Source organism: Dreissena polymorpha, chromosome 15 (assembly GCF_020536995.1).
Source record: "Dreissena polymorpha isolate Duluth1 chromosome 15, UMN_Dpol_1.0, whole genome shotgun sequence".
Lineage (NCBI taxonomy): Eukaryota > Metazoa > Mollusca > Bivalvia > Myida > Dreissenidae > Dreissena > Dreissena polymorpha.
The window spans coordinates 14,897,325-14,910,295 of NC_068369.1; the positions used below are offsets into that span (position 1 = coordinate 14,897,325).

At 34.0% G+C, this 12,971-nt stretch overlaps 1 protein-coding gene across 2 annotated transcripts in view; it reads right to left on the reverse strand.

Moving 5' to 3' along the window:
* Positions 1-929: 929 nt before the first annotated feature.
* The window catches only part of LOC127861308 (kielin/chordin-like protein), a 39,780-nt gene continuing 27,738 nt past the window's right edge, over positions 930-12,971 (reverse strand). The window contains exons 1-8 of one of the 2 annotated variants that reach the window (XM_052399752.1): positions 6,985-7,363; positions 6,136-6,230; positions 5,722-5,841; positions 4,493-4,624; positions 2,871-2,999; positions 2,315-2,437; positions 1,958-2,005; positions 930-1,420 (exon numbers count right to left, since the gene is read on the reverse strand). In XM_052399752.1, coding sequence (XP_052255712.1) covers positions 1,338-1,420; positions 1,958-2,005; positions 2,315-2,437; positions 2,871-2,999; positions 4,493-4,624; positions 5,722-5,841; positions 6,136-6,226 — 726 coding nt within the window. In that variant the 5' untranslated portion in view covers positions 6,227-6,230; positions 6,985-7,363 and the 3' untranslated portion in view covers positions 930-1,337. Of the gene's footprint in view, positions 1,421-1,957; positions 2,006-2,314; positions 2,438-2,870; positions 3,000-4,492; positions 4,625-5,721; positions 5,842-6,135; positions 6,231-6,984; positions 7,364-12,971 lie in introns of those variants that run through there. The other variant, XM_052399753.1, reaches the window with a different exon arrangement.

The following is a 12,971-nucleotide window of genomic DNA, read 5'->3' on the forward strand; positions in this document are numbered from 1 at the left end:
TCTCTCTCTTCCTCTCTCTCTCTCTCTCTCCTCTCTCTCCTATCTCCTCTCTCTCTCTCTCTCTCTCTCTCTCTCATCTCTCTTTCCGTGCGTTGGCGGAAGGGAGAAAATTTGTAGCACTTGAATGTAAAACCTCCTGTACCAAATATACATTTCAAAACATGGTTAATAGCCTATGTTCAAATAAACGAAAATGACGTTTTGATAACTGGAAAATATCTTATTTGTAGGCAATGCATTCAATAATGTTGCTGCTTCAAATATGGAGAAGTTCATACATTATAAAAAATATTTACAAAAGACATATTGAATCATTTGCGATGCATCGCATACACATATACATTATTTGAGTATTTTGATCTCCTTTGAAACTTATATAATAATAAGTTTGGATAGTTATCCCTAAACAATTAAATAATATTTACTGTATAATACATGTGAACAGTCACTCCAAGTCTTTTATCTTTCGTTTCAGTGGTATTAATTGTTTTCACATACTTACATGGTATGCATGTTTCAGGCTCGGAAATACTATCTGAATCTGTGAGTTCAGAAGGTTTTTATATAAACAGTGTAACACTCTTGATTCAAAAGGGTTAAAAAAAAGACGGAATAAAAGGCGGTTAAGTTACGGATAGTGTGTGGTTCATTTGTTGCCAATTAAAGTTATTTGTTTTAATACTTCCTAGTCAAGCAATAAGTGAGTTTCAAACTTTTGTGTATTCATCATACGAAACAGTGTCTGTAATTTCAAACTAAATTTTATTTCCTTAAATTTATTCTCATGACATTTGTGTCGAGTTCTGAGAAAACTGGGCATAATGCGAGTGACTAAAGTGTCGTCCCAGATTAGCTTGTTCAGTCCGCACAGGCTTATCAGGGACGACACTTTCCGCTTTTATGACATTTTTCGTTTAAATGAAGTCTCTTCTTAGCAAAAATCCAATTTAGGCTGAAGTGTCGTCCCTGATTAGCCTGTGCGGACTGTACAGGCTAATCAGAGACGACACTTTACGCACATGCATTATGCCCAGTTTTCTCAGAACGCGACACATATGTCACCTGACACAAACATGCTTAAAAAAAGAAGTATTTCTTGACATAAAGCATTTAACGTTTTTCGTATTATTGAAGATTCTACTGGGTATTGTTTATGACCATATCCAGGCATTACGAATATATTAAATTAATATCGTTTAAAATGTACGCAAAAGGAATTTTGAAAAGTTGATATTTAGATACCAACGGTGACTTTACAAACGAAATGACAAACTTGTATTGTTGTGTTTTTAATTGATACAACTAAGCACGCAACACTTTACACACATAACAACGCTCTAGCATCGCACTTTCTTGCATTGGACTCGTCCGTTCTGGCAAACACGCCGTTCGCATCTCTTTGTGCTTGGAACAGTCTGACCTGCAAATACAGACATTTGTGTATGAACCGATGTTCATTATAAAACATATTAAATGTCCAATTTTTTATTCAATTAAGGAAGTGTGACGTCAAAGGTATAATACGTATAAATATTACCATAAGAAACGGCGAGAATTTACATAATTACATTCGCGTGTGCGAACATTACGTGTATACATGTTGGTGTTAGTTTATCACGTTAATATGCGATTTGTTTTTATATTAAATGGTGGTCGGTATTTAATTTAATAGTAATACAAGTTTTATGCTTCCAAAACGGTGTTCCCAGTTTTAATTCTTTAAGGTTTATAGTTTGTGTTCTGTCATACGAGTAGTGAATAAGAACAACACTAATTTCTCTCCTGATAAATTGTCTAGAGTTTCATTGTTTACTTTATTATATACTGATGGAATGCTACTTTTGCAAGACACAGCAAATCTGAACCATGTACACGTGCAAATAATTCGGGTATTAAATCGAAAAAATAAGTGTGAAGATTTCAATCTTAAGAAGATGAAACAGGTGACAATTAGTACCATGCCTATACGGTTTGCCTTTGTCGAAACACTGCTTCTTGTACCTTCCTGGAATTATACATTTGAATTCAGTTATTAAATGGAATAAATGAAAACAAAAACTTCAGCTCGATGAAACTACATGGAACATAGCACAACAAGCAAATATGGATATCATTTAAACGTTTAATTGAACAGAAATACACATACCATAATTATGCATGTTCTTTAAATTACATATATGAATCGATATAATAAGACTCAATCTCATAATACTCAATTTACATACCTAATTTGAATATCAAGCAATTATCCACTCATCAAAAGATATATTGATCAAAGTAAACAATAATAAATTGAATGTTTAGCACTTTTTACCATTAAAATCGCACTTAGAGAAGTCGCATTTTACGGAGTCTTTATTACACACGCAGTCTCCACATGGATATTTGGAGGGAAACGTGTCGCCTTCTTTGTATTGTACCAGAGCTTGCCAGCAACCTGCAAACAATGTTCAGTAAATATCAAACCTCAACGGCATACAAATAATGATGACGAGCTTTTCACCTATGCGACTTAGGTTGAATCCTTATTCTTTGCAACGATATGCGCCTTCAAGTGATCAACATGCCGAACAATAAACGGTATATTGATTTTTTTTATAAATAGTTTTACACATCCATTACATTATAATTAAAGAATAAGATAACAACCCAAAACATTTGTAGCAATACATTTTAAAAACCTTTTTTTAATAATACTATTCATTTAAGTAAGTGTTTTTACAAATGTCCGTCTAAACACGCGTTATTTTCAGTTTGAATTGCATTATATGTACAGAGTGACAGAGATATCCCAAACGCCTTAGAACAAATGTATGTATTATAAATCAACTGTATTTATAACTCATTTACACTTAAGATATAAAACGTACCTTCACAAACCAACAGAGTGCAAAATGCTATTCCATCTTCTTGACATTCGCAGATATTGCATTCCCCGCGATCCGAGAATACCTCACCTGATGTACACGGCTCTGATACCAAAGCCTGGAGCCCAGGGGCTAAAAGGTTACAGTTTACTAAATATTTAAGTTGTGCAATGCTATACTCTCTAAAATAATCAACACCATCTATTTGAAGACACAATTTTGTGTATAAGAACTTGCCATGATTTTATTTCAAACTTGAATATTTGAGTCGTGTTCTGAGAAAACAGGGCATAATGCATGTGCGTTAAGTGTCGTCCCAGATTAGCCTGAGCAGTCCGCACAGGCTAATCAGCGACGACAATTTCCGCAAAAATCCAATTTAGGCGGAAAGTGTCGTCCCTGATTAGCCTGTGCGTACCGCACAGGCTTATCTGGTACGACACTTTACGCACATGCATTATGCCCAGTTTTCTCAGAACACGACACATTTATGTGTACGTGTTGTAGAACAAGCATAGTTGTGCACTACACATCCACTGTTTTGCTTTAAGGTTGAAAACTACATGTGGAGATCTTGATATTTGGCGGTATTCGTTCATAGTAAGTGTAGCCGGGAAAATATGGCCGTAAAACAGTAACATTTGATTCGTTTCAAGCTCTTTCTTACATATCGCATGACCTCTCTTTATTTTTTATTGTTTAACTTTATTCGGCTTGGAATGCTCTTTAAGACAAGGTATGGTTACGATGGCTTCTACACGCGAAATGTTAACTTTATTTTTTGTTCAAATTATTGCCTTAACATTGAATTTATTAAGGAAATATTTTAGTATACTGTAACCTAAAGACGTTATTGAATGTTCAGCACGAGTCCAACATGGCCATATCAATCCGTCACGACCACTGTATTCACATTTTGGCCCGTTATGTATCTAACCGCTTTCAGCGAACACTCATGTGTGCAGAGAAAGATAATTTGTTCTGATGTAAGGTTGCGGGTAACGGTCTGAATGGGCTTTGGGCAACAAAGCTCACTCACATTCTGCGTCATGCCACTCGACTTGTGATTACAATGAGCATGCATCATCAATAGTTTTTTATGAAACAAAATTGTGATGGTATGAATTGACAAGTACACATTATGAAATGAAACAAACACGTACAATTCGTCATGTAATTGCTTATAAGTCTACTTTAATTGGTGCTTGTTATTGAATTTCTCTAGGTTCGTCTACTGATTCTATAAATTCATACACTGAAGTTATAAATAGGATTTCAGGAGAGTCAAGATTAAAACTAAGATTATTTGCTTAACACGAACAGATGAACCACTCGCTTATATGTGTCGTGTTCTGAGAAAACTGGGCATAATGCTTGTGCGTAAATTGCCATCCCAGATTAGCATGTGCAAGCTAATCAGGGACGACAATTTCCGCTTTCATGGAATATTTCGTTTAAATGATGTCTCTTCCCTGCGAAAATCCAGTTTAGGCGGAAAGTGTCGTCCCTGATTAGCCTGTGCGGACTGCACAGGCTAATCTGGTACGACATTTTATGCACATTCATTATGCCCAGATTTTTCAGAGCACGACACATATCATACAAGAATAATATAAATTGCTTACGTGTGAAATCGGCACACGTAGTCACGTAATCACACTTCACCGTGCCCTTGTGACACACGCAGCTCCCGCAGCCATACTGAGACGGGAAGATGTCCCCTTCCTTGTAGCTTATTCCGGCTTGTGAACAAACGCCTACACAACAAATGATTCTCGTTCTGGGAAAACGGAGCTTAATACTTGTGCGTAAAGTTACATTCTTAATTAGCTGTGCAGTCTACACAGGCTAATCAGGGACGGAACTTTCCTTATTAATGGAATTGTTCGTTTACATGAAGTTTCTTTTTAGCAAAACTCCAGTTTAGGCGGAAAATTGCATCCCTGACAAGCCTGTGCGAACTAGACCGCTTATCTGGGATGAAACTTTACGGACATGTATTAAGCCCAATTGCCTCAGAGCGTGACTCAAATAATCATGCATTTTTATTTCATTTACAAACCAAGGCCATATCTTATCAGTAATGAGTGAACTCGTTTGAACAGTGTTTTTAAATTCATTAATTTCAACTGTAGACCACATTAAATCACAATCAAGAAAATAGTATAACAGATATAGTTAAGTATTTGCAGATCGGATACAGGAATGCGAGAATTACCAGTTTAGATCAATGAATTGCTGTAATTACAACAGTGCAATCAGCTAGTGTACAGACAGCTATAAAGAATAAAACGAGATGTGGACAAGATATTTTATATTTGAACAAAACACTGATAGCAAAACTCCACGTTAGAGGAAGGAATTCTATAACAGTTTCTTTAACTAGTACATTAATTTTGTATTATCATACTCTTTAATATTAAGAATCACCAATAATAGCATTTTTGTTAATTGTGTGGACTGACCGATGTCCGCGAAAGTGATTTCGTAACCACGACATTTTATGCCGACTGATATAAAGGATTTTAAAGTAATTCTAATCACATATCTGCCATCATAGCATTCTACACGAAAAACATAAAGACGGCGTATTGTTACGTAACTGACATATACTGATATAAAGAAATGTATAAGAGAGTGCCCATGAAGAAAATCCTGATGAGTTGCATTACCTGATTAAAACTTACGGGAACAATTAACAGAACAAAACTATTCCAGATTTGTTTTCTATAAAAACTATTCTTGTGACGGCAATGATTACATTTCACAACTAGATGAAGTAACCTATGCAAGAAATTCATGTCAATTCATTATATCCACTTTACAAAATTTAATTAAATATATTTTCCCGTACCTGGACACAGTTTAAGTGTGCACACAACGTTTCCAGAATTGCAACTACAGTTATTGCATCCATCTATCGCCCAGAAGATCGCTTTATCACTGAATTCGAATCCGAAGTATCTGCATTTTCCTGAAATACCTGCTTATTATTGCCATTGAAAATTACTTGAATTATTTCACTATGTTTGGGAATATGAAAAGTTGAGTAACAATGATTCACTTCAAATGCATTTTGAATGTATAGCATTATTTTGAGTCAGGCTTATGTAAAAAAAAATGAGCCAGGCTTCACTAAAAAAATAATTGTCAAAAACTAGTTTTTCTAGTATTTTAATTTGAAGTTTCAAACATTTTAAATGTATAATATGCGCAAAATGGGGATGGTGGGGGGGAATAATAATTACAAACACACATTATAAAAAACCTGCTGTTCCGGTGGACGTTTGCTGTGAAGTTACGAGAGCGATGACAGCATAAATCGACAAGAGAATGCACGACAAACGTCGCAATGCCATCTTTCTGTAATGAGAAATTCAAATATAAGTGAGAATTGTGTGATAAATGTGTGCAAGTTATGATGTTCATCCCGTTCATTTTTTTAACAAGTCATGAGATGAATACGTTTAAAACAAGCTTATTATACTCCGCTTTACTCAAATTAAGGTAATAGTTTGAAACTGTTCAGTTCTTGAAACTTTTAATAAGAAAAAGACAAATATATTGCAAAAATTACGTGTCTCTACTGCTTTATATAGTAAAGACTTAAAAACTAAACAAATGGCATTTATACAAATTAATACATATTTAAATTATACGGTTAATGATGCCTTCCCCGTTTATGTACAGTCAAGTTTAATAACGATTCAAAATCATTCAAGCTCATTTCGTAGAGTACCACGAAAGCAACGTTTTATTGTTCTATAACGTCTATAAATAGCAATTAACGAAACTGTTCGTTGTCATGTCCATACGTTTGCATATAACCAAATGTATTCTGGTTCTTTAAACAAGCTCATGCTTACCTTTTTAATATATAAGCTTGAAACAGCCTAAGTTATATTTCCTCAATTATACGGCTTCGCTGACACAGGCATTTCATTCAAGCAAAACCAAAATGGTCATTCAAGATATGCCAACAATTAAAATACAAACCTTATTCTTAAGTGTATAAGTATTAAATTAGACGTTTACCTGCTGTTGTTTTGCAACCCGAATGAGTCGAAAAACAAACTGCGAATTTGAAGGGAAAATAAACATTTATGTATGTACTTACATCAGCTTTCTTTTCAAAAGTTCTTAACATATTGTTGCTGAACTCCGTATCTATTTATACACACAATATGAATAAAAGTGCGTGTCCGCCTCATTTTTAAAAGACAATATAGAGACTAGTAAATTGTTCGGAATTTTCCGGTACACCGTTCATTATTTATATTCATATTAATAGCATTCTTGTTCAAGTAACACATGGCATGGCACTGATCCGAATAAATCCTTTCTAGCGGAATGTGTTAGCTTAATTGATTTACATTTGTGCACGAAAGCAGCTTAATTTTAGCTTTGCTTTAATTTGTTAAACTTGAAATATCATATCATAATCGTGTATGTTTATTATGTTGCTGTGTTAAACCTATAAGTCCATGTTGCAGATGAAGAACTACATAGACTGAACGTTTCTTCCGGCATGATTCACAAACACGGAATTAAACAAAACACATGTCCGGTCAAAGAAAACAATGCGATATAACTTTTGCTCAAAATTTATATTCAAGTACTACATACAAATACTATATGAAAAACTAAATAAAAACATAGGGTCACCGGCCTTGTTTTGATTTTATTCACCATTATATAACATGTACTTTTTCATTAAAACTGAAAAATCTATTATTGCATAAAAATGATTAATAACCTATGAAACTGGCAATATATTGATATTATATAAGCTAATATATATCATATACCATTTAATTAAACCACAAACTACCAAAAAATGGGGAACACAAGTTAAATTTTAAGAAATTTTAATTTTTATAATTTTTATGTCACCCAAAACAACGTCATTTTTTTACTATTTTAACACAAAGATGGAATTTAAAAAAGTTACATCTAATAACTTTTTGCGAAACTGCTCACATATGTTCATCTACGTATTGTTATTATAAAACCAAAATAAAAAAGGGGGGTCACCGCACTTTTAACAGAGATTTTTTTGTTTAACTATCCCTACCGTCTATGTCAAGTTTCCTAAAATACAGCAAAGTGAAACCCAAGTACCGTTACATAGACTGTTAAAGATATGCATAAACATTATAGATTGTTTACAATCCTAATTGGGATCACAACGGCTTACTAAAACACAACATTAATACAATATTTAATCACAAACATAAGACCATACAGTATCAAACTCGACCTTAATCATCCATAACAGGGACTTGTTGACAGATTTCGGCATGTTTTGAAGTTTGTGATTAAATGCTTTAAATTGATTAATGTAAACAACAGGACTAATGAGCTCCAGGAAAAAAACAAGAGTAAAAATAAAAGATAAGAAAAAAGAGTAAAAAAAAGTTAACCGCACCTGGGATCGAACCACTGAGTACCTATTATGAACCTAATCGGTCATAAATGTGTGATGATTCTGATAACAAAACTATTGGGTTGTGATAATAGCATCGGTGTTGCCATAAATATATCCTCGGTTAAATAAACTGCCTCAACACCCCTTAAACTAAGCATTTTATACGAGTTCATGCGCCATTGATATTGCAATGCTATGGTTAACAGACGCCTCGAATCGCATTATTCACGATACGTGATAAGGTATATGTTTATTTAATCATAAACACATAAAGTGAAACTTCAGCTGCACCAGCAGGAGAAACCTTCCATAATCGGTTATTTATTTAGGGCAAATGATAAGTTGCCAAACACAGTTAGACACAACACAAATGAGCCGTACTCTTGCAAAATGGGAGCTTTATGTATGTGCTTAAAGAGTCGTCATAGATTAGCATGTGCAGTCGACGCAGGCTAATCAGGGACAACACTGTCAGTTCTTATGGATTTTTTCGTGAGTCACTTTAAATCTGCTGCCTGAGTGGAAACGTAATAACTTAGGTTTTAAAACGAACAACATATGATGTCGATGTGAACAAATAACATGTATTTACTACAGGTCGAGAATTGGCGTGTATCAATGGTCGTTCGTTTAAATCCAAACCCTGTTAAAATCACATATGAACACAAATGTTTTGCCTCGATATTTGCACAAAGTGCTGAAGAGATAAAAAATGTTTCGTGAACTTTACGGACTACTGTTTATTATCTACAAAAAAGTATTTGTTTTTCACATATTGCAGTAATTGCACAATCATCTCTATAGAACTACATTGTCGATAGGCGAATAGTTATGGATTTGTTCTTCAATATAGAGAATATATGGTTGGTGACTATTGATATCATGTGATATCAGACGAGGCTGATATGGCGTAGGAAAAGGCGAGGCTTGCCGACCCTTTTCACACGCCATATCGGACGAGTCTGATATCACATGATATCAAAAGTCACCAACCATATATTCTATGAATTATGCCACATTTGAATCAAATAAGAAAATATAAGCAAGATAAAAAATAAAAATAAAAAACCCTAAATTTGAGATGATGTACGGTAATAAAATATGCCAATGAAGCGGCCTAATTACACCCGCTACTTGGGCAAATTCTGCAATGCATATTCGTATGAAATAGTTCGCAAGTAAACAACAAACAATAACATTTTAACGCACATAATTTAACAAAATAAAAAAAAATTGAAGTGAGAAATCGATACTGAAAATTACAAGTTCTGCACTAAAAATATATTTACAACATTTGTTTAATAACACCATCGACTTGTACATGTACTTTTACGTGTAAGGCTATTTTCAAACTCAAAGCGAAAGTGCAGTGTGAAAAATTGAAACAATAAAGACAGTTACAAAATGGAACGCGATTTGAACGTAATGTGCACATTGGAATTGATAGCAGTGATTTATTTTTTAACTTGTCAATCTCCGTAGTATACGTGAAATGTTATCGGTTTCATCGAAAAACAGCCCTCCACGTTCGAAGTCAAAGTTGGTGGGGAACGCGACTGCTTGTGGATTTCGAGTCGCTGGAACTTCATAAGGAAGCAGCTTTTGTGCAATATTCAGCGACGCTGCCAGCTGTGTGTGAGACGAAACGAAGATGCTTTGGTTTTGAATCGTGTTTGAGACTTTCTTGGTGAGATGATGGATTAATTGATGTTTAACCAGGACTTTTTCTGCCTTCCTCACGGGTCCGACGATATGCCAAATGCCCCATGCCAAATATGCACATTTCTTCCCCAATTCTGAAAAAAAATCCCCTACAAAAAACATGTTTTTTTTTTTGTTTTTTTTTTTAAAGAAGTGTCTTGTAATCCAATTAAAATCACAATCTTATGAAATATTTGTAATATTTAAATTTTCACTTTAACTTATTTAATAATTTTAATTAATCATAATTAATAAAGTTTTAATAAATTTCAATTAACAAAATTTTAAAATAATTATTGCATATTGTTTAAAATAACTAGTGCATATTGTTTAAAATAACTATTGCATATTGTTTAGAATAACTATTGTACATTGTTAGAAATACTTAAGGAATTACGCAGTTCATATCACGCATTTAAGCCCAGTTTTCACAAAACCACACCGGAATACTTTTTGTGCCAGGTGAGCTACAAACTCTATCACATTGATGTACTATAAGAAAACAGCTTACTAAGCTAACAAAGAATAGCACATTCCAATCTAAATTGTTTACCAAATCAAGAACGCAAACGTAAGCAGTAGAAACTTCTGGAAAGTTCCATGACCAAGGGTTAACAACTTTGACCCGAACAAATATAAAAAAGTAGGTGAATCAGCGTACCACGTGAGACCACATAGGATCACGTGAGTAACGTATTAGGAAAAGTCTGATCAGGTTTCAGAAAGTTGCATCTGGAAGAATATTTAAGAAAACACTGTGGGGGACTCACCACAGTGTTTTTTCGGATATTACAGGTGAGCTGTTGGTACTTATTTATTTTCAAACCTAAATTATTGTTTGCTGCAAATAAATATATTCATACTTAAATTATTGTTTACTTCTTTAATTTGTTTCACCTACATTCAATGTAGAGTATTTAGGAAAGTTGTTTGACTGCGCAATATCCAAATAAATATATATTGTGTTTTAATGATAATTGCTATTTTATAAGTATCATATTAGTAAAACAAATAGTACTGTCTTCTCATAAATAAATAATTTCTTTATTTTATGATTTAACAAAATAATGTTAATGCCTGAAAACTGTTAGTGAAATTGAACAATATTCTGTGTGATTTATTAATATATATTAATAATCAATATCGTTGCATATGTACGTATATATCATAAATGATATTTATGCATGCAAATGTTTATCTTGTTTAATAAATTAACACAGTGTTTTTTCGGATATTACAGAGAATAAAATGGGCTGTTTACACTGTCGACTTCTTTGATTATTTACATCTATTATGGATCATAGAATATTAGCGCTTAACGCTAATTCGCATAAATTGAAGAATGGTAATATTTAATGATAATTGAAAATGAAACACTACAAATACAACATTCATTAAGACCGTAATGAACAGAATAATTAATTATTAAGAACTAAATAATGTATCGTACGTAAATGAAGATCCCGTTACCAATTACATTAAATGGAAATAATGAAAACTTCAAGGAACATTGAAATAATAAGTAAAAGCACGTACGATATCTGGTGGAGAATAGGTTCTAAAGTTTAATTCCTTTACAATAACATTTTCCACAACAAAATTCGTCAGAAATGTTTCAAGATGTCTCACTACAATTTACGTTCTCGCCTATCAGCCACTCTACCGCCACAGTTGACGCCGCCAACATCCCCACCTGACGACACCACAGTTCCGGAGCAACCATTTCAACCATCAACTACCATATCAAAACAAGACACTCCAAAATCATCAAGTGAGTCAAAACCTTATTTACAAACTCCCGAAGATTTTGTTGCAAGTGAAAAACGTCGTAAAAAACAATTACGTTCAGATTTTCATAAACAATTAAATTCTATCAAAACAATCAGAAGAGTAACAATACATGACAGCCCATTTCAAAGTCACCCATTACAATCCGATGCATCAGACACCGAAGAAACCCAAGAAACAACACTCCAGCCATTAACGCAGGACCCGCCGAAGGAATCGCTGCTCGAGCCATTATCCAATTTCCGGTACGACCCAGTACCACCGCCATATGGTAATTTTCAGTGCCTTCCCGACGAACGACTACATGATCCAATTTCCAGTGTTATTTCGCAGAGACCTAACTTTTTCTTAAATACCCCATCACCTAGTGTTAATAGTGCTAATTTTCCATCGCAAAGTGCTAATAGTGACAATATTAACTTACGTAGGCAGACGCCTTCCGCACCTGGCCACTCTCCAGCAGACGGGGAACGACCGGAGAGAAACTTCCATACCGCACAGACTTCGGACCCAAGAGGTACAATGTTTAAGCCAAACATAATTAAGTTAGCATGCTTTACAGGCAGAGACTATGATAGTTTACCAGCGTTTCTGGCAAAATTTCAGAAATTTTGTAGCATGAATAACATTGATAGGGGTCAATACGCTAATGTTCTTCCATTTTACCTGTCCGACAATGCAGAGAATTTTTACAATAATCTGACCGAAGATATTAAATCTAATTATCATGAACTCACCAAAGCACTTGCTAAACGATTTCAGACTAAAGAATTAGATTATCATCTAATTGCTATTAAACAAAGAGAAAATGAATCATGTGATGATTATATCTCGAGAGCATTAAAAATTTCTACTGATGTACAAGGCTTAGAAGAAAAAGTTCTCGTAAGCTTGCTTGTCAATGGATTAAGAGACAGTATTAAGACAGATGTTATTTTAAGACAGCCAGAATCTCTGTCAGAACTGGCCAAATACTGTAAACTCTGTGACATGACCACGTCATTTTCAGTCAATTCTTTTGACACAAAATTTCAAACGTTATTGGAAGAGATTAAAACCTTAAAAGCGGACATCAAAATTAAGGAAATTAATGCTTTACAGTCAACCCCAATACCAAATATACCGGTAGAAAATTCTTACGCTCAACAACATATGTTTCCAAATCAAATGCCATCTGTTCCTTACAG